The sequence below is a fragment of the Centropristis striata genome, chromosome 3 (genome assembly GCF_030273125.1).
Source record: "Centropristis striata isolate RG_2023a ecotype Rhode Island chromosome 3, C.striata_1.0, whole genome shotgun sequence".
NCBI lineage: Eukaryota > Metazoa > Chordata > Actinopteri > Perciformes > Serranidae > Centropristis > Centropristis striata.
The window spans coordinates 802,931-826,931 of NC_081519.1; the positions used below are offsets into that span (position 1 = coordinate 802,931).

The following is a 24,001-nucleotide window of genomic DNA, read 5'->3' on the forward strand; positions in this document are numbered from 1 at the left end:
CCTGAAGGTGTGTCATTTTCACTGAAATACAATATCAGACGGAGAAACAGACAGAGAGATTTATCTCTGTAGCAAACTCCACTAAGAGAGGACAAGATCAGGAGGGAAAACTGGAATATTGCAACTTCAACCTGCTGCTGACTTCACACACTAAATGTGAGTTGTTTTTTCTTTAACAGTTTAATTTCTAGTTGACGACTAAAAGCATGACTTACTGTTTGTATATGTGCTCTTTGCTTTGTATTCAAGATTTTACAAACACTATGGCTTCCATTTCATTGTGCAATTCTGTATCAAATAATGAAAATGAAAAGACAAACAGACGAAAGGATGCAGACTAAACTCTGCTAAACGAATGCAAGTTTAAGGGAAAAACACGGATTAAAGTAAAGGTAACTTTGTCTTCTGCCCGGTTTGTTTTCAGGATTTTACATACACAATGGCTTCCATATCAGAGGAGGATCTCTCCTGTCCTGTCTGCCGTGATATCTTGAAGGATCCTGTTCTCCTGTCATGCAGCCACAGCTTCTGTAAAGACTGTGTTCAGAGATGGTGGGGAGAGAAACAGATGCAGGAGTGTCCAGTTTGTATGAAGTGCTCATCAAAGAGTCGAACGCCTCATAACCTGGTATTAAAGAACCTGTGTGAAACTTTCTTACTTGAGACAGATCAGAGAGCCTCAGCAGAGTCAGAGCCTGTCTGCAGTCTGCACTCAGATAAATTCAAACTCTTCTGTCTGGACCATCAGCAGCCATTGTGTCTCGTCTGTCTGTATTCAGAAACACACACAGGACACAGATTCAAACCCATCGATGAAGCTGCAAAGGATTATAAAGAGGAGCTGCAGAAATCCCTGAAGCCCTTACAGGAGAAACTGAAGCTCTTTGAACAAGTTAAAGGAAACTGTGATCAAACAGCAGAACACATTAAGGTCCAGGCCCGACACACAGAGAGGCAGATTAAGGAGCAGTTTAAGAAGCTTCACCAGTTTCTAGAAGAGGAAGAGGAGGCCAGGATCTCTGCTCTGAGGGAGGAAGAGGAGCAGAAGAGTCAGGTGAAGATTGATGCTCTGAGCAGAGAGATAGCAGCTCTTTCAGACACAATCAGAGCCACAGAGGAGGAGCTGAGAGCTGAACACGTCTCATTCCTGCAGAACTACAAGGCTGCAGTGGAAAGAGTCCAGCAGCGCCCCCTGCTGGAGGATCCACAGCTGCTCTCAGGAGCTCTGATAGATGTGGCCAAACACCTGGGCAACCTGACCTACAACATCTGGAACAAGATGAAGGAGATGGTCTCCTACACTCCTGTGATTCTGGATCCAAACACTGCTCATCCAGAACTCCTCCTGTCTGAAGATCTGACCAGTTTGAGATTTGGAGAGAAACAGAAGCTTCCTGATAATCCGGAGAGGTTTGATCCTTTCCGTATTGTTCTGGGCTCTGAGGGCTTTGACTCTGGGACTCACAGCTGGGATGTTGAGGTTGGAGACAGCACATGCTGGTTTCTGGGTGTGGCAGCAGAGTCTGTCAAGAGGAAAGGGTCACCACGATCAAAATTATGGAGAATAGGATTCTATAAAGGAAGCTATAAAACTTTCCACCCATCATTCAAACCAAAGGTTCTCTCAATACAGAAGAAGCTCCAGAGGATCAAAGTTCATCTGGACTGTGAAACAAGAAAACTGTCATTCTCTGATCCTGATATTGACACACATATATTCACCTTCACACACACTTTCACTGGGAAGATGTTTCCGTACTTCAGCAACAGAGACAAAATACCAATTACGGTTTTGCCAGAGGAGGAGATCCAGAATCACTCCTGTGATTCTGGATCCAAACCCTGCTCATCCAACACTCCTCCTGTCTGAAGATCTGACCAGTTTGAGTCGTGGAGTGAAACAGAAGCTTCCTGAAAACCCAGAAAGGTTTGATTACTTTCACCCTGTCATGGGTTCTGAGGGTTTTGACTCAGGGACTCACAGCTGGGTTGTTGAGGTTGGAGACAGCAATTGCTGGTTTGTGGGTGTGGCAGCAGAGTCTGTCAAGAGGAAAGGGTTAACACAGTCTAAGTCATGGAGAATAGGATTGTGGCGAGGAAGCCTTAAATTTTTCTGTCCGTCATCCAAATCACTCCTTCTGCCACAGCTGAAGCTCCAGAAGATCAAAATTCAGATGAACTGTAACACAGGAAAACTGTCATTCTATGATCCTGACACACACATAATCACCCACACGTGCACCTTCACACACACTGAGAAGATGTTTCCATTCTTCAGCAACAGTGATAAAATACCAATTAAGATTTTGCCAGAGGATGATGACGATGATGAGGATGATGATGAGTATGATGAGGATGAAGATGATGATGACAGCACCTATGAATACTATTATGATTACTCTAGTGATTATTAGGTAGCACACAATACGGAAATCTACAGAAAACTTCTTAAAATTAAGTACTAAGTCACTGAGTAACAAATCAAATATAATTTAATTGTATTTCTCTCAAAATAAACAGTCAGTCAATGGGACTGAAACAGATTGACAACAGACAAAAGTGAGACCATCAATTCCCAACTATGTAAATGAGAATTATTAGGGCCACTGGTCCCATACAGCGATAGCTGTAGGTACCAGTGCTGCACTACTGTTATACTGTGGATTTCTTCTTATTCCTCTTGCGGACGCAATTTCGTCCCGCTACTAGTTCTCTATGGAATACGAAAAACTGCCCAAAATTTTGCATTGAAATGAATGGGACGGCTGAGAAAAAATGAGCGAAAAAGAACAATCATTGGAGATTTTTAAACGTCTACTTCTCCGGCATAATTTCACCTAGAGACTCCATTTAAACTTTAAACAGTAGACACAAGTCTTGTGTATCGGAGTATTAATCCACGTTTCGATAGGTCATATAGTTTTTTATCAATCCCTGTTCAATGACCGTGATCATTTTTGGAGAAATTCTGAGATTATAATGGGTGTGTATTGCACGGAATGTTCGTGTCAGAGTGTGTGATGTCATCACCAGAGTGTAGAGGGAGAAAAAAAACTGTCAAAAAATAAATTTTAAAACTGCGCTCCAGGCCGCAAATTCCACTCTACAGAAATAATTTATACATAGAAACGTAGGAAAATTAGTCTTCTCCCTCACAATCCTCTGGTAAAGCTGTCAGAGTTATAGTTTGGGCGTAGGACGCACAGATGATCCACCAACACCACCAACAGCCTCATTGGCTCCCATATTAAAAACGCAGGAAGATTTCTGAGCTGTCTGAGATTTAACAGTTTTTTTAGATCGCTCTAACAAAGCTATTTTTTCATTTTTCTTCACAAAAAACATATGTAGACGTTCAGGAAGAACTCAGGACGCTCAAAGTGAAGTCGGATCAATGATAGGTATTATGGTTTTGCCAAAAATGCTTTCTGTTCAAGGCCAGAAATTCCAGTCTGTCCACCTCTGGCTGCTGTCACTCTTTCATTAACAGGTGTCAGTTAATTCAGTTGATTGCTTTGATCTTTGATGTGATTACAGTTACAGATACACACACACACACATGCATACACATGCTTCAAACACGCGCGCGCACACACACACACACAAACACATTTTGAGGTTAAAGGGCATAGTTTGAAATCTCTGAAGAGTCTCATCATAGTGTACACACACCGGCAGTAGCCCCCGTGGCCCTTTCAAAATTTCCCCAGAGGAAATTTTCTAGTTGTGTTTTGTCATTCATTTCTATCTTACTTGGTGATTTAGTGATTCAGTTTTTAGACTTTCATTAACCTCTGCAAGATGGACATTGTTAAAACTGTGTGAGATGTGTTAGATTAATAACTTTAAATGTATTTTATCTGACCTGAGTTAAGGATAATGAATGAATATAGATTTGTAGAATACATGAGAAGCTGTAGATTATGTTTGATTAATAAATACAAAAAACAAATGCTGGAGCCGTTTAAGTTTGTAGAGATAAAAATTATTTTGCTGCATTTGTATAAATGAAATCCTGAATGTTTCTGATGGAGATGAAGATAGAAATAAAACATGTCTGTGTGATATGACAGACCTGAGTATTCATTTTCTTCATCATCTAATATTTTTTCCCGGTTCTGCATCACTGTGATGTCACCACCAGAAGGTCATTACCTGATTGGTTTGCACACACACACACACACACACACACACATACACACACACACACACACACACACACACACGCAGGTAAGGAAGAGTCATTGTGCTATTTTTGTTGCCTTATCTCCGAATGATGATTCACTTTCACAGACAGACAGATTGTGTGTGTGTGTGTGTGTGTGTGTGTATGTGTGTGTGTGTGTGTGTGTGTGTGTGTGTGTGTGTGTGTGTGTGTGTGTGTAGCTTTATGAGTTCCAGTCAGAGTTTTACATCATGAGGCTGAGGACATTTCTGGATTATGAGGACATTTTGCACATTTTTAGGCCTGTTTGAGGGTTCAGACTTGAATTGAAGTTTCAGGATACAAATATGGTTATTGTTCAGGTTTTTGACTGAGAAAAGAAACATTGTTTTACAGTTAACAGTTGTCAACCATACACAGTTTGCTTCGGTTGACCTGGAGTTTAACACTCACTCGTGCAGCTCAAAATTTTGGTGATTTTGTTGATCAAACACTGAAAATGTGAGCTACAAATTGTTTAATGAACTGGGTGTCAGTTCGGTTTCCCAACTTGTCACACACAGACGCGTTTTTGTCGTCCATCATTAGCTAGTCTCACAGATAAAAATATGATTCTATTCTATTAAATGTCTCAATCTACACTGAGGACATGTGACCAACTTATTGTTATCATGTGGTAAATATGTTCAAAACACACATGCAGCAGAATATGTGTGTGATTTTAACAGCTGTCAACGCGATGGAAACCCATCCAGTGTTGATCTCACATAAGAACATATACAGTCATGGAAAAAATGATATAGACAAAAATAATACAATATTTTAATACCTGGTACAAATAAAAGTACATTGGTTTGGACAAATATAATAATAACAACAAAAATACCTGATAAGAGTTTTATTTTAGAGCTGATATCTAGACATGTTCCATGGTTTTATTGATCATAACCAAAATCATTATCAAGAAAACCATTGTATGTAAAATTACCCCCCAAAAATATGTAAAAATTACCATTAAAAAAAAATAAATATATATATATATATAATTACCAAAAAAAGATGTAAATTACCCCCCAAATTGTGTAAAATTACCAAAAAAATATGTAAAAATTACATTTTTTTTAATTTTTAATTACCCCCAAAAAGATGTAAAATTACCAAAAAAAGATGTAAAATTATCCAAAGAAATATGTAAAAATTACCATAAAAAAAAAAATTACCCCAAAAAATGTGTAAAATTACTCCAAAAGCAAGATGTAAAATTACCCAAAAGAGATCTAAAATTATCCCCAAAAATATGTAAAATTACAAAAAAAAAGATGTAAAATCACCAATAATAAACAGCAGTGGACGCTCCTCTCTCTCTGCTGCAGGACGGAGAGATTCAAAAGATCCTTCTCTCCTATTATTATTATTATTATTATTATTATTATTATTATTATTCTCTCCTTCAGACATCAGGCTGTCTCATTCTAACAGAGATTCTACCAGACTAACTGGATTTACCGTCGGGGATAAATACAGTCATTTTGAATTTGAATTGAATTTGTTTTTTTGGATTTTTGTGTTTGGGTGGTAGTGACAGGTGTGCAGGTTTCCCAGACAGCCAGTCAATAACCTCCATAGAGCAGCAGGAGATGACATCACTATCTCCTCACACTTCCTGAGTCATTTCCTTCAGTGCTGCAGAGTAAAGTCAACATTTAACACTATATATACAATAAGTATGCAGACGTTTTATGACATTTCCCTTCCTGCAGTGTCTGACACACACACACACACACACACACGCACACACACACACACACACGCACACATTCTTGTACTTCTATCTTTGTGAGGACCCTCATTGGAACAGTGAATTTCCTTGCAAGATTATAATGGTTTTGGATTTTTCATTAGTTTTAGTTTTAATTTTGTTGTGAATTTTTGTTTTCGATTTCAGTTAGTTTTAATGAGTTTTTAGAGTGAGTTTGCTAGTTTTAGTTTAGTATTTATTTTTTGAAATGCTTTAGTTTTAGTTTTTTTTTATTAGTTTTAGTTTTTTGTAATGGGGTATTTGTTGGGTGGGAGATTAAAAGAGGTCACAGTAAATTTTGCCTTTATTTCCTTTGTCTTATCCATCTTCATTATGTATGAAAAAAGTTGACAAAGACGAAAACGAAGGACATTTTCACTATAATTTTAGTTAGTTTTGTAACCACACAATACAGTTTCCGTTAATTATCATTATCATGTAACCTTTAACCTTAAAACAAAGTCTGGAATCTAAAAAAAAAAGCCTTTAAAGAAGTGAGGACCGGCCAAAATGTCCTCACTTTGCAAAAATGTCCTCACTCTGTTGTTTTAAAAACGTGTTCTGGTCCTCACTATGTAGGAAGTACAAGAACACACACACACACACACACACATAGTTAATAATGGTTTTGGTTTTTTCATTAGTTTTAGTTTTAATTTTGTTGTGAATTTCTGTTTTCAAATCCAGTTAGTTTTAATGAGTTTTTAGAGTGAGTTTGCTAGTTTTAGTTTAGTTTTTATTAGTTGTAGTGTTTTGTAATGGGGTATTTGTTGGGTGGGAGATTAAAAGAGGTCACAGTAAATTTTGCCTTTATTTCCTTTGCCGGCCGAAATGTCCTCACTTTGCAAAAATGTCCTCACTCTGTTGTTTTAAAAACGTGTTCTGGTCCTCACTACGTAGGAAGTACAAGAACACACACACACACACACACACACACACTTAGTGCAGCAGTTTGTCCAGTAAACAAACAGTGAGGCTGAGAGGCGTAGTGACCAGCAGCAGCAGCAGGAACAGACTGGGTGTGAGTGGGCGACATTAAAGGTGAACTGATAACATGGAGATGAAACAGTGTGTGCTCGACCCGCCTCTTATCTCAGAGCAAACAGCGGCGGGATGAAGGACGCAGAAGGCCACAGCCTCCCAGACTCCCACAGATAACGGAGGGAGGATGGAGGGAAAGAGCGTCTGTCTGCTCCACACGCTACTGTTCACATAATGTTCACATAATGTTCACATGTTGTTCACATATTGTTCACATATTGTTCACATGTTGTTCACATGTTGTTCACATATTGTTCACATATTGTTCACATAATGTTCACATATTGTTCACATATTGTTCACATATTGTTCACATGTTGTTCACATATTGTTCACATATTGTTCACATATTGTTCACATATTGTTCACATGTTGTTCACATATTGTTCACATATTGTTCACATAATGTTCACATAATGTTCACATGTTGTTCACATATTGTTCACATGTTGTTCACATGTTGTTCACATATTGTTCACATATTGTTCACATGTTGTTCACATTTTGTTTCCATATTGTTCACATATTGTTCACATATTGTTTCCATATTGTTCACATATTGTTCACATATTGTTCACATTTTGTTCACATATTGTTTCCATATTGTTCACATATTGTTCACATGTTGTTCACATGTTGTTCACATATTGTTCACATATTGTTCACATGTTGTTTCCATATTGTTCACATGTTGTTTCCATATTGTTCACATATTGTTCACATATTGTTTCCATATTGTTCACATATTGTTCACATTTTGTTCACATATTGTTTCCATATTGTTCACATATTGTTCACATGTTGTTCACATGTTGTTCACATATTGTTCACATGTTGTTCACATATTGTTCACATATTGTTCACATGTTGTTTCCATATTGTTCACATGTTGTTCACATATTGTTCACATGTTGTTCACATATTGTTCACATATTGTTCACATATTGTTCACATATTGTTCACATATTGTTCACATGTTGTTCACATGTTGTTCACATATTGTTCACATGTTGTTCACATGTTGTTCACATATTGTTCACATGTTGTTCACATATTGTTTCCATATTGTTCACATATTGTTCACATGTTGTTCACATATTGTTTCCATATTGTTCACATATTGTTCACATGTTGTTCACATATTGTTCACATATTGTTCACATGTTGTTCACATGTTGTTCACATGTTGTTCACATGTTGTTCACATGTTGTTTCCGTATTGTTCACATATTGTTCACATGTTGTTCACATATTGTTCACATGTTGTTCACATGTTGTTCACATATTGTTCACATGTTGTTCACATGTTGTTCACATATTGTTCACATGTTGTTCACATATTGTTCACATGTTGTTCACATGTTGTTCACATAATGTTCACATGTTGTTCACATATTGTTCACATGTTGTTCACATATTGTTCACATATTGTTCACATATTGTCACAACTTTTAACCTTTTAGAGTGAAATATCAGTCAAAGCCAAAGTTCTCTGAGTGTGAAGTTTGTGAAGTTTTTATTTTATTTTGCACAATAATAAGACGAAAAGAAAAGGATAAAGAAATAACAACAAAAGGAAAAGAAACCCAACAGGGCTTCTACAGGCTTCGACCTATATTACAAGTCACAAGTTAAATTAAAAACAACTAACTATGAAATAGAAAAAAAAATTACACATAAAAATAAAGCAAAATTATAATAATATTAAAAGTAAAATAAAAGAAAAGTGTATAAATGTGTGTGTTTGTGTACTATAGTGAGCTGATCAATCAGAGCAGCTAAACTGCTCCTGTATGAGTTCAGAGAGGAAAACTGTATTGATCTATTAAACTGATCATTCCAGAGTATTGATCCTCTGTATTTTAAGGAGAATTGACCGAGGCTAGTATGATAGTGAGGAGGTGAAATAGTTGTCTAATATTCTACTGATGTAATTGTGAGTTGACATGGAAATATTCACTGAAAGCTTTAGGAATGGAATTTGGAATATACATATACTTAAAGATAAAAATGCATATTTGGTATATATTGATCTGAAAAATTGTCATTATCTTACATTTTTGGAAAAGGGGAAGCAATCTATAATTTAGTAAACCTGATATTCTACACTGTCATAAGTACATATACTCAAGTACTGTACTTAAGTAGATATTTGTACTTTACTTGAGTATTTCCATATGTAACTTTATACTTCTACTTCACTACATTTTAGAGCCAAATATTGTTCTGTTTACTCCATTAAATGTAGCTTTAGTTACTGTTCAGGTCCAGATTTAACATGAAAAATATGATACATTTAAAGATTATTGTGCTAATATACCTCATAACAGTATATTAAGTAGTTAAAATTAACAGCTTACATAAATGCATCAATAATAATATTACAAATATATATTTAGAATATATAAAACAATGTGAGTGGGTCATTCTGCATGACGAGTACTTTTAATTTTGATACTTTAAGTACATTTACTGATACTTTTGTACTTTTACTTCAGTAAGTTTTGAATGCAGGACTTTTATTTGTAGTTGAGTCATTTCACAGTGTGTATTAGTACTTTTATTTAACTTTCCTGTTATATTTGTTTCTCAGAAACATCAATAATGTTCGTGGGTTAGTTTGACCCGGGGCATGTTTAATTACCCAAAAATGTCAGAAACCAAAAAAATCCCAATAAACATTGTTGATATTTCATTAATAAATCCATTACTAACTTTATTATCTCTAATATTTATAGATATTCATATTTAGTGCAGTAGTGTTCTTCTTCGAGTGATAATTCACTCATTTTTCATATAAAAAACTTTTTTTTAATGTACATTGGAAAGACATAAATATAAATTACAGTGGTTTTACATGACATTGATTTTTAAAAAAATGTATTTTACATTTTAAAATGTTGTCTTTTATAAATGATTATAAATTAATAAATATTTTAATTATTTAAATTTTAATTAAATTATTTAATTTAATTTTAATTTTAATTTTAATTATTTATTTAATTAATTAAATAATATTAAATTATAAATAATTTAAACTTTTTTATAAAACATTTTTTTTAGGTTTTTAAACTTTGAAATGGGTCAGTTTGACCTGCAACATTACAGGAGAGTTCAGTAAAGGATCTGAAAGCAACGTGAGAATAAAAATATAGATGTAGATCTGATAGAAGAATCAACTCAACCCAACTTTATTTGTAAATCACTTTAAAACAACCACAGCCACAACAAAGTGCTGTACATAAACAAACAGAACAAGAACAATAACATAAATAAAACAGGAATAAACACTAAAAATCAATAGTTTCATTGCTTTAAAATAAATAAATAATAGCAAACCATAAAACAAGAGCAGTGGTATTAAATTAAGACAGTTTCATATTCAGTTAAAAGCTTCCTGCAGTTGCTTTAAGTACATTTTGCTGATAATACTTCTGTAACTGATTGTGTTATTTTTATTTTACCTAAATAACAGATCTGGACGTCCTTAATACTAAAACTAAATCAAAATGACCTTTGACCTCGAAACGTTTGCATTATATTACAAAAAGGAACACAGAGTGCCTCTGGTTTCCACTTTGATGAGATCATTCCCTGATTACATTACATGTGCACACACACACACACACACACACACACACACTCACACACACACACACACAAAAGAACAGATTCTCTTTCATTCATTATCAAGGTTTAAACAAACACACAGCCTTTTTTTTGGCTGTTCTTTCCCTCTCTATTACACACAAACACACACACACACACACACACACACACACACACACATACACACACATGCACCATGCACACACACTTTTCCCGCCAAATCAGTGGCGTGCCCGCGGAGGACGTACCGACCCTTTCAGTTGACCGTCACCATGGAAACGATTTGTGTCATGTTGCCGCAGAGACACGTGGCAGACGGCGCTCTGCAAACACACACACACACACACACACACACACACACACACACACACACACACACACACACACACACACACACACACACACACACACAATCTGAATAAAGTGCTCCTAACTCTCATCAACCAAAAGTTATGATTGAAGAAGTTCTGATTCTTTTGTGTCTTCAGTAAAAACCTAACAAATATTTAGCATTTATTTATTTATTTATTTATTTATATTCATAACATTCAACCTCCAGACTTTTGTAAATGTGTCATTTTTATTTAATAAGTTTTATTTATCTCTTTTCCAAATTGTACTCACACCAGCTTCACTTAGTAAACAGAAACTACCGCTGTTTTTCTGCTATGCTTTTATTTGTTCCTTTATTTGTTATATAACTACATTTTGTGAAATGTTCTTGTACTTGAGTATATAATAAAAATAAATAAATAATAATAATATTAAAAAATAAAATAAATCTAAGGTATTAAATTAAATGAATTAAAATAAAATAAAAAATACAAATAAATAAAAGACAATAATGACAAACAAATAATAATAATAATAATAATAATAATAATAATAATAATAATAATATAACTTTATTTATAAAGCAGTATTCCAAATAGAGCTTGTACCAGGATTAAAACATTTCAGGATTGTGATAATAAATATATAATATAATAATAATATAAATAATATACAAAAGAATCAAATAAAAGACTCCAAAAAATAAAGATAAATTATAATACTTAAATAAATATTTGTAATAAAATGCCCCGAGGATTTCCCTGAGGCAATTCAACTCAAATAATGTACAAATAAAAGAATAAAATACTCCACAATAATGAGAGATCAAAACAATACTACTACTACTACTACTACTACTAATAATAATAATAATCAGATAGGACATGTTATAAAATAATAGTAATAAAAATCATTGTGATTGTGATTGCTGGTGACTGAGCTGATATTTCATCATGTTAAATGTTTAAAGGCATCACAGAAATGAATGAATGAATGAAAGAAACAAAAGTAGAATAAATACCAAACAACAAGAACACAAATGTGTCCTCATCTTTTATTTTGTTTTTAGTTTGTTTTAACTTTGTTTTTGTGTGAAAACAGTTGAATCTCTTCTCACCACTAGAGGACGCCCTCGCTTTCACTTTGAGATGAATTATCAACAAACTCTCTCTCTCTCTCTCTCTCTCTCTCTCTCTCTCTCTCTCTCTCTCTCTCTCTCTCGTCATCATGTTCTCTCTGATCCGTTGACTGAAAACAAACCTCTCTGATCCGTCCAGTAAACAGACGTCATTCTGTTCCAAACTTTCTGCCAAGTTTCACCTCACTCTGTTTGCTCTCACTGATCTGACGCTGATATTCCTTTTCTTTTCTTTTCTTTTCTTTTCTTTTTCTTTTTTCTCCTCGGTATCTTTCAGGACCACAGAGTGAATAAATGTAAGCTCATCCCTTCCAGCTGCTTTTGGATTTGGTTTGAAGGCAGAACAAACTTGATGACCAGCTGCCTGTTTGACATCAGATTTAGTTGAATAAAACCAACGAACCACAAGAACTCAAAGCTTCAGCAGCAGCTTCAGCAGCTACTAAACCAGGTTCCAGCTCAACATTTCCACCATAACTTATAACCAATAACCAATAAGATGAGGCTTCAGATTAAAAAACCTTCTCTAATACAGACTCAGCTCTGTGGAGAAAAGGCCGGAAAACTATATCCTGAACATTGGAAAAACTCCAGACTGAAGAAAATAATGAATTATTGATGAATCAGATTGTATTGATGAATCATCTCCAGATTGATAATATCTTCTTCTTCTGTGTTTTAAAGCTTCATTGTTGTCCAAAAACTATTAAACACATCAATGAGGCCACAAATACTGACCAGAGCACCAAATGTGGATTAATCCGCTGCTGGAAATAGTCCCCAACAATTCTACCATTTCCTTCTGTTTGAGTAATATATTATAAAACTACAGTTACCAGGCAGTTTAAACACACTAGTGCAGGGCCGTAGGAAGGATTTTTCCATCCGTATTATGCTCAGCAGACAGTTAATAAAGTTTTGTTTTTACTGGTTTCAATGGATCAAACTGATGTGGAAGAAAGGGCTTAAATCTCTTAGCTTAGCATGCTAATGGTGAGATAGCACATTACACAGTATGCTGCACCAAAAGTACATTAACATGAACCCAATTAGCTGATATACTATATTGCATGTAAGTATCTCATATCAAATGATTATGAGCATTATGCTAAGAAACATGAATGTCATCCCTGAATTACACAGTAATGCAACATAAGAAGTGACCGTAGCTAAATCTCTGCTTAGCATGCTAATCACGCTACAACAACATCTGCAACTCCATAAAACACTGTTCATAAGGTACCACACCATCCAGCACACACACACTGAACATTAATATTCGCTGGAAACTATTTGAATATTATTGGAAAATGGAACCTTGTAGCCACTTTAAAACTCCTAAAGATAGGTAGGATAAATAGACTTACAGAGATGAGTCAGGGTGGAAATCCAGAGAGAATTACTGTGTTACTGACCAGGTGTAGGCCTGTCACACAATGGGGCGGAGCTCCACTAAAAGGGGGCGGAGCTACCATAAAAGGCGTCCGATCGGAAACAATGCAATGCTGCAACACGTCCTACGTTAATAATGATATTTAGAAAAATGAATTAAAAAATCTTCAAAATCGAGGATGCACACCTTCGTGCCATGTGCAAGACACACACACACACACACACACACACACACACACACACACACACACACACACACACACACACAAACGATTCTTGCTTTATAGATAGATAACTGAGCTGTTTGTATTTGTTTTTAAATAATTTTTTGCCATTTTTAACTGTATGAAAGGTCAGAGAAACAAAAAACTGTGACTCTAGTGACCTTTAGTTTAGTATATATATATATATATATATGCGTGTATATGTGTGTGTGTGAGATATTCATATCATAAGCTAAATGTATTTAATTTTGAACGCTCCATTTCAACTGTTTTTTTCTCTTTTGTCTCAAACTGACATCAGTTAGTGACAGATTTCCATATTTGGTCATCAGGCTCAGAAATGGGCACATATGAGTGTTTCTCGAACATTAAAGCGTGTAAACATTTTCTTGTAGAAACCCAAAATATTAGTATGAACCTAAAAATGAGCAGAAAATGTCCACTTTATTAAACATATCACTGAACATATTTCATCAGTTATGTAGGCAAACAAGTCCGAAACTCTCAGACTTTTCTGCATTTTTTTCAGAATGAGCTTCATTTTTATTTCTAGTGCAAATCCTATAAATAATAATAATAATAATAATAATTATACTGTGTGTGAATGAGTGAGCCGACCCCGCCCTCTCAGGTCAGTTGGACTTATGTGGCATTATGTGATATCTGATCCCAGCAGCATCATCTGATATCTGTTTTTACAAGGTCAAGATATTAATAAGCGCCGTGAGTTACCAGGTAACGTAACGACCTACTTCTAAAATAAACGGTGACATCATGACGCTGCAGTTAGTCAGATTTCACACACTCACCCTTTAAATATGGAAACTGGGTGAGGCTTGGAGTTCTTTTTCTTTTTTTATTTATTCCAATTATGCAAAGCAGGTTTTGAACTGTAGCCAGATAAATGTGGGTGTGCAATTACTTTCATGATAGTTTGTGAATCAAGTTCTGTCTGCACCGTTAGTACTCTTGTTTATAAGGTGTTTGCAGATATTTTATCAGCTTTACTTTGTGTTTTCATGGTTAGCATGCTGAGAGATAGAGCTAAGATGGTCAACATGCAAAACATGATACCTAGATACCTTTAATATGACCCCACCGCTGTTATTATACAAAGATCAAATGCAAGCTTTGAACCTCAACATGCGTCAGAACTTCCAAAAAATCATCTCCAACATTAACGCTGTGGAGTCACTAAAAGCTCCAAATAATCCAGACTTGTTGCCTCCATCAGACTAGAAAACAAAGCAGTGTGGAGCCCTACTGTACATTTACCTCTAAAGTTCTGGCTGTAAACTCCATGAGGCCAGTTTCAGTTTGATCACATTTTATATTGGACTATAGGACTAAAAAAGACACAAAATGACAAAAAAAAAGACACACAATGACAAAAAAATGCACAAAATGACTTAAAAAAAAGACACAAAATGACTAAATAAAGACACAAAATGACCAAAAAAGACACAAAATGACTAAAAATGACTAAAATAAAGACACAAAATGACCAAAAAAATGCACAAAATGACTAAAAAGACACAAAATGCTAAAAAAGACACAAAATGACTAAAATAAAAGACACAAAATGACCAAAAAGGACACAAAATGACTAAAAATGACTAAAATAAAGACACAAAATGACCAAAAAAATGCACAAAATGACAAAATAAAGACACAAAATTACAAAAAAAGACACAAATGACTAAATAAAGACACAAAATGACAAAATAAAGATACAAAATGACTAAAAAGAGACAGAAAATGACCAAAAAAAGGACACAAAAAGACACAAAATGACTTAAACAGACACAAAATTACCAAATAAAAACACGAAATGACTAAAAAAAGACATCCAGACTTGTTGCCTCCATCAGAGTATAAAACAAAGCAGCGTGGAGCCCTACTGTACATTTACCTCTAAAGTTCTGGCTGTAAACTCCATGAGGCCAGTTTCAGTTTGATGATGATATACCAAGTAAAACTGGAGACAAGCTCAAATAGATTTAGTATCAAATGATAGAACTGGATGGAACCCTCTGATATGGTAGATTTGACACCTATGGTCACATTTGACACATTTAACATTCTTTATTGAGCATGATAGTGTTTTGGAAGTAAAAAAAAAAGATTCAAAATAGCATTTTATGTTGGACTAAAGGACTAAAAAAGACACAAAATGACTAAAAAAAGACACAAAATGAACAAAAAAGACACAAAATGACCAGAAAAGACACAAAATAACTAAAATATACACAAAATGACAAAAAGAAGACACAAAATACCTAAAAAAGGCACAAAATGACAAAAAAAAAGACACAAAATGGCTAAAAAAAGACTCAAAATGACTAAAAAGAGACACAAAATGACCAAAAAAAGACACAAAATGACTAAAAAAGACACAAAATGAACAAAAAAGACACAAAATGACCAAAAAAAGACACAAAATGACCAAAAAAAGACACAAAATTATTAAAAAAAGACACAAAATTACAAAAAAGTAATTAAAGGGACACACAACATGGTAAAGTGCCATTCATATAAAACTCACATCAGACTTTCATATCAAAATATCATCATGAGGGCTGCAATTGGCCCGCGGGCCGCGAGTTTGAGACCCCTGTTTTAAACTATTCAAGAACAGCTTTCAATTTACATTTTCAATGTTTTTTTAGGTGTTTTAAGGTTCATTTGCAGGACCAACAACAAATAAAGGCAGATTATAAAGGAAGCTGTCTTTCTTCTCATACAGGCTGCATCACTGATGGAATTTAAAACTTGCTGCTTTTTTTTTTTTTTTGAGGTCAAAAACAGACAAAAAGGTCTTCTCGTGAAGTGAAACATTTCCCTTTTTAATAAAATAACTTTTCTCTGCCCCTGTTACTGTCAAGGGCATCCACTTGTGTTGGAAAGTGATGAATAAATCTGATGAATTAAACTGTAAAAACAGGCTTTATTATCAGAATTTGAACTTTCTGCCAGTCCTTGGTCATTGGTTACAAAAGTTTCCATGAGAAAAAGTAAAAAAAACAAAGCTTAAAATGTTGATATTTCTGTCAGAATCACTTTATTCTACACATCTCATTTAAAATGTTGCCAAAAATTAAAGCCTTTACACTCACCAGATCCTGTTAAAAACATTAAATTCTCCTCAGAGACACTGTGAAGACATGATTCTGATTGATTTAAACACATGTAGAATAATTAAATCATTTTTTAATTGCCTTTATTTCAAACTGTCACAAAGGTTCATAGCATCACACAGCTGAAGCACTGAGAAACACAACAGGGAGGAAATAATATACAATTTGATGTTATTATTGAATTTCAGACACAGTTTTTGTGTTGGAATAAAACATCTGACACCCTGAGATCAAACTCATCTCACACACAGATGTGTGAAGAGTTTTTTATTTATTTTTTACAACACAAAGGTTTCCAAGAACAACAAACACATTTTATGGAAACATTGAGTTTTATTTTCTCCGACAGATCTTGTCCAGCTGTGAGTCAAATATTCACTGAGAATCTGTTTACACAGAGCAGAGAGGAGAGGACAGGAGAGGCTGGAAACATGACAGTACTGAGAATATGTAAAGAAAACTAGTTTTTTGGTCATTTTACATATTTTTTTGACTTTTTTTTTGCGTCTTTTTGTAATTTCACATCATTTTTTGGTAGTTATGTATCTTTTTATGGTCATTTTACGTCTTTTGGAGGTCGATTTTTGTCATTTTCTTGGACATTTTGTGTTTTTTTGTGTATTTTTGTCATTTTTTGTGTTGTTTTTTTTCTACAACATTCGTTACACTTGTGGGCACTTGGAAAAGTGTTTATATATAAATTCTGTTTTATTCCACTTAAAAAAAAAAATGTCAGAGAAATTCAAGGAGATGCTGTTTACACAGAGCAGAGAGGAGAGGACAGGAGAGGCTGGAAACATGACAGTACTGAGAATATGTAAAGAAAACTAGTTTTATGGTCATTTTACATATTTTCTTTGGCTTTTTTTGCGTCTTTTTGTAATTTCACATCTCTTTTTGGTAGTCATGTATCTTTTTATGGTCATTTTACATCTTTTGGGGGTCGGGTTGTCATTTTCTTGGACATTTTGTATTTGTTGGGGTTTTTTGTCATTTTTTCTGTTTGTTTTTTTTCCCCTACAACATTCATTACACTTGTGGGCACTTGGAAAAGTGTTTATATATAAATTCTGTTTTATTCCATTTTTTTTAAAAATGTCAGAGAAATTCAAGAGGCTGTTTACACAGAGCAGAGAGGAGAGGACCGGAGAGGCTGGAAACATGACAGTACTGAGAATATGTAAAGAAAACTGGTTTTATATTTTTTGGGCCTTTTTTTTGCGTCTTTTTGTAATTTCACATCTCTTTTTGGTAGTTATGTATCTTTTTATGGTCATTTTACGTCTTTTGGGGGTCGGTTTCTTGTCATTTTCTTGGACATTTTTTATTTGTTGGGGTTTTTTGTCATTTTTTCAGTTTGTTTTTTTTCTACAACATTCGTTACACTTGTGGGCACTTGGAAACGTCTTTATATATAAATTCTGTTTTATTCCACTTTAAAAAAAAAATGTCAGAGAAATTCAAGGAGATGCTGTTTACACAGAGCAGAGAGGAGAGGACCGGAGAGGCTGGAAACATGACAATACTGACAATATGTGAAGAAAACTAGTTTTATGGTCATTTTACATATTTTCTTTGGCTTTTTTTTGCGTCTTTTTGTAATTTCACATCTTTTTTGGTAGTCATGTATCTTTTTATGGTCATTTTACGTCTTTTGGGGGTCGATTTTTGTCATTTTCTTGGACATTTTGTATTTGTTGGGGTTTTTTGTCATTTTTTCTGTTTGTTTTTTTTCTACAACATTCGTTACACTTGTGGGCACTTGGAAAAGTGTTTATATATAAATTCTGTTTTATTCCATTTTTTAAAAAAATGTCAGAGAAATTCAAGAGGCTGTTTACACAGAGCAGAGAGGAGAGGACCGGAGAGGCTGGACACATGACAGTACTGAGAATATGTAAAGAAAACTGGTTTTATGGTCATTTTACATATTTTTTTTTACTTTTTTTTTTTGCGTCTTTTTGTAATTTCACATCTTTTTTTGGTAGTCATGTATCTTTTTATGGTCATTTTACGTCTTTTGGGGGTCGATTTTTTGTCATTTTCTTGGACATTTTTTATTTGTTGGGGTTTTTTGTCATTTTTTCTGTTTGTTTTTTTTCTACAACATTCGTTACACTTGTGGGCACTTGGAAAAATGTTTATATATAAATTCGGTTTTATTCCACTTAAAAAAAAAAATGTCAGAGAAATTCAAGGAGAGGCTGTTTACACAGAGCAGAGAGGAGAGGACAGGAGAGGCTGGAAACATGACAGAGAATATGTAAAGAAAACTAGTTTTATGGTCATTTTACATATTTTCTTTGGCTTTTTTTTGCGTCTTTTTGTAATTTCACATCTCTTTTTGGTAGTCATGTATCTTTTTATGGTCATTTTACGTCTTTTGGGGGTCGATTTTTTGTCATTTTCTTGGACATTTTTTATTTGTTGGGGTTTTTTGTCATTTTTTCTGTTTGTTTTTTTTCTACAACATTCGTTACACTTGTGGGCACTTGGAAAAGTGTTTATATATAAATTCGGTTTTATTCCACTTAAAAAAAAAAATGTCAGAGAAATTCAAGGAGATGCTGTTTACACAGAGCAGAGAGGAGAGGACAGTAGAGGGTGGAAACATGACAGTACTGAGAATATGTAAAGAAAACTAGTTTTTTGGTCATTTTACATATTTTTTTGACTTTTTTTTTTGCGTCTTTTTGTAATTTCACATCATTTTTTGGTAGTTATGTATCTTTTTATGGTCATTTTACGTCTTTTGGGGGTCGATTTTTGTCATTTTCTTGGACATTTTGTGTTTTTTGTGTATTTTTGTCATTTTTTTGTGTTGTTTTTTTTCTACAACATTCGTTACACTTGTGGGCACTTGGAAAAGTGTTTATATATAAATTCTGTTTTATTCCACTTTAAAAAAAAAATGTCAGAGAAATTCAAGGAGATGCTGTTTACACAGAGCAGAGAGGAGAGGACCGGAGAGGCTGGAAACATGACAGTACTGAGACTATGTAAAGAAAACTGGTTTTATATTTTTTGGGCCTTTTTTTTGCGTCTTTTTGTAATTTCACATCTTTTTTGGTAGTCATGTATCTTTTTATGGTCATTTTACGTCTTTTGGGGGTCGATTTTTGTCATTTTCTTGGACATTTTGTATTTTTTTTGTCATTTTTTCTGTTTGTTTTTTTTCTACAACATTCGTTACACTTGTGGGCACTTGGAAAAGTGTTTATACATAAATTCTGTTTTATTCCACTTTAAAAAAAAAATGTCAGAGAAATTCAAGGAGATGCTGTTTACACAGAGCAGAGAGGAGAGGACCGGAGAGGCTGTTTACACGGAGCACAGAGCAGAGTAAGTTTTATCTTCTCCAGCAGATCTAGTCCAGCTGTGAGTCTGTTTCTGCTGGTTTCGGCCTGTTTACGGAGCAGGTTGTGTTCGGGACGCGTTGCCCGGCAACCAGCCTGCTGAACTTTTGTTCCTGTGTGTCGCCTCGAGGAGCAGCAGCAGCAGTCGCTGTCACGAGGAGCAGCAAAGCCCGCCAAACTTCACCAGCCAATCAGGAGCCGAGGAGGGAGGAGCCCAGAGAGCAGCAGGGAAACAGAGAAACAGAGAGAGAGAGTGTTCTTGTTCTTCCTACATAGTGAGGACCACAACACGTTTTTAACCAACAGAGTGAGGACATTTTTGCAAAGTGAGGACATTTCAGCCGGTCCTCACTTCTTTAAAGGCTTTTTTTAGATTTCAGACTTTGTTTTAAGGGTTAAAGGTTACATGATAATGATAATTAACTGAAACTTATAGTGAAAATGTCCTTCGTTTTCATCTTTGTCAACTTTTTTCACACATAATGAAGATGGATCAGACAAAGGAAATAAAGGCAAAATTTACTGTGACCTCTTTTAATCTCCCACCCAACAAATACCCCATTACAAAAAAACTCAAAACTAATAAAAAAATAAGAAATAAATACTAAACTAAAACTAGCAAACTCACTCTAAAAACTCATTAAAACTAACTGAATTTGAAAACAAAAAAATCACAACAACATTAAAACTAAAACTAATGAAAAATCCAAAACTATTATAACCTTGCAAAGGAATTCACTGTTCCAATGAGGGTCCTCACAAAGATAGAAGTACAAGAATGTGTGTGTGTGTGTGTGTGTGTGTGTGTGGGTGGTCCCACGCTGTAAAAAATGTCAGGTATATGTCAGGCTACAATTATTTCACTTTGTGTTGGTGCATTTTAGGATTAGTAATAGTTCCAGTTAAACAAGTTCAGTCTTGTGAAATACTTTTACTGGGAGGCTCCAATAAAGAAAAAAATGTAAATAGTAAATTTAAAAAGAAATCTAAAATAAAATATATTAAAATATAAGTAAATAATATAAAAAATGAAAGAACATTTAAAAAGTAATTTAAAATACAATAAAATAAAATAAAGTGACACATAAAAAATAAATTAAAGATAATCAGCAAATAGTGAAAATAAAAACAACATTTATAAAATTAAATATAAGAACATAATTTAAAAAGCAATAAAATATCTGTTAAAGAAAAGAAAAAAAAGAAAATTTTAAATTATAATAAAATTACATTTTTATTTATTTAATTAATTTAATTTAATTTAAGTAGCAATAAAATATATATATTTAAAAAACAGTAAATAGCAAATATATGTATATTTTTTTTTAATTATAATAAAATTAAATATAGCTACAAATTTTAAGAAGCAATAAAAATCCTGCTAAAAAAGTAAATAGAAATTATGTAAAAATAATATATACAAAATATAATCAAAAATATAAGAAGTGATTAAAAAAACGGTTAAAGAAATGAATTAATTGTAAATATAAAATACAAAATTAAAAATAAAATAACTACAGATTATATATATATTTTTGAAAAATATAATTTAATCCCATAAAAAAGGGGTAAAAAAGTCCTAAATAGACAGAAGCGTTAACCTTGACGTTTTTGTCCATGAGCTGCCTCACCCGCTGTGATAAGATCTTTATGAGAGTTATTTATTTATTTATTTATTTATTTATTAGGGTTTAAAGGCCTATAACATTGTGTTGTTTTTAGCTTTAGTTCAGCTTTGGTTTCAGTTTAGAAAAGGCAAAGTGTTTATATCAACTGAACTCCTAAAGAGCCTTTGTGATGGTGGCAGGATCTAAATCTCTACAACTACAAACAAACTCACACACACACACACACACACACACACTGACAACATTACAGGCCACGCTCGGCACTTTCCACAGTGTGTGTGTGTGTGTGTGTGTGTGTGTGTGTGTGTGTGTGTGTGCAATTTCCCGCCACTGAAACGTTTCTGGAGTCGTGCCAAGAATACGTTCCAGAGGAAGGAGACAGAAAGTCTTTCATTCACAAATGTGAACATGCTGCTGGTATTCACTGAAACTGTGTGTGTGTGTGTGTGTGTGTGTGTGTGTGTGTGTGTGTGTGTGTGTGTGTGTGTGTTTCCCCCTCAAGAGAAAACGTGAGGGGCTGAGATGTTTTACATGTGTGAGAGGTTTTGTGTGAGAAAGTGGGAAAGTGACGGCAGCAGCACATGTGAACAAAAAGTATTATTACACACACACACACACACACACACACACACACAGAGCCAGTTCATGTCAGGATCATGTTTAAAGGACCACTCAGCAGACACAGTGAAGTCACACAACAACAACAACAACAACAACAACAAATAAAGGCAGATTATAAAGGAAGCTGTCTTCTCTTCTCACACACTGTAAAAAAGCCAACTTGTATTTTTTGGCCTAAAACAGTGATTTAAGTTGGTAAAACTTGGAAATATAAATTATTGACATTTAGGGCAATAATGTAAGTTAGCACAACAAAGGAAGCCAGTTGTCTGCTCAAAAACAAGTTGGTGAGTTGTTGTTACTTATATCTTTAAGTTGGGGTTCACAACAAGGGACAATAGTTCTGATAACTCTTATTTCTTTGTTGGGAAATTCGGTCATTAGCGAAAGCTAGCGGCTAACTGATGCTAGCGGCTAACTGACGCTAGCGGCTAACTGACGCTAGCGGCTAACTGATGCTAGCGGCTAACTGACGCTAGCGGCAAAATTGTGGTCGCAGCATTAGCTGACATTTCATAGCGGCGTTACAATCGTGCCAATTCAGCACATTGCAGAAGTTAGCAGAAGTAAGGATTAAAAGTTATTACAATGTAAAATTATAAGTTAGTACAACTTACAGTTGAGTTGACAAAAATCTGAATTCAGAGTTGAGCAAACTCAAAAACAAAACTTGAAATATTTAGTTTAATTGTCCAACTTAAAATTTAATCGAAGTTTGTTGCCTTGAAATTTTGAGTTCACCCAATAATTTTCTTTTTTTGCAGTGTACAGGCTGCATCACTGATGGAATTTAAAACTTGCTGCTTTTTTTTTTTTTTAGGTCAAAAACAGACGAAAAGGTCTTCTGGTGAAGTGAAACATTTCCCTTTTTAATAAAATAACTTTTCTCTGCCCCTGATACTGTCAAGGGCATCCACTTGTGTTGGAAAGTGATGAATAAATCTGATGAATTAAACTGTAAAAACAGGTTTTTTATCAGAATTTGAACTTTCTGTCAGTCCTTGGTCATTGGTTACAAAAGTTTCCATGAGAAAAAGTAAAGAACACAAAGCTAAAAATGTTGATATTTCTGTCAGAATCTCTTTATTCTACATGTGTCTTTTAAAATAAAGTGTTTGCACGAACCAGATCCTGTTAAAAACATTAAATTCTCCTCAGAGACTCTGAAGACATGATTGATTCTGCTGAGAATCTGTTTACACAGATCAGAGAGGAGAGGACAGGAGAGGCTGTTTACACAGAGCAGAGAGGAGAGGACAGGAGAGGCTGGAAACATGACAATACTGAGAATATGTAAAGTAAACTGATTTTATGGTAATTTTACATATTTTTTTGGCTTTTTTGTGTGCATCTTTTTGTAATTTAACGCCTTTTTTGGTAATTATGTATCTGTTTTTGATCATTTTTACATATTTTTTTTGGTAGTCATGTATCTTTTTATGGTCATTTTACGTCTTTTGGGGGTCGATTTTTGTCATTTTCTTGGACATTTTGTGTTTGTTGTTTATTTTTTGGCATTTTTTCTGTTTTTTTTCCCTACAACAATCGTTACACTTGTG

The 24,001-nt window shown here is 34.2% G+C and overlaps 1 protein-coding gene across 1 annotated transcript in view; it reads left to right on the forward strand.

Moving 5' to 3' along the window:
• The first annotated feature begins 439 nt into the window (after positions 1–439).
• The window catches only part of LOC131969095 (E3 ubiquitin-protein ligase TRIM39-like), a 137,291-nt gene continuing 113,729 nt past the window's right edge, over positions 440–24,001 (forward strand). The window contains exons 1-2 of the mRNA XM_059330234.1: positions 440–1,864; positions 2,148–2,403. Coding sequence (XP_059186217.1) covers positions 440–1,864; positions 2,148–2,403 — 1,681 coding nt within the window. The remainder of the gene's footprint in view (positions 1,865–2,147; positions 2,404–24,001) is intronic.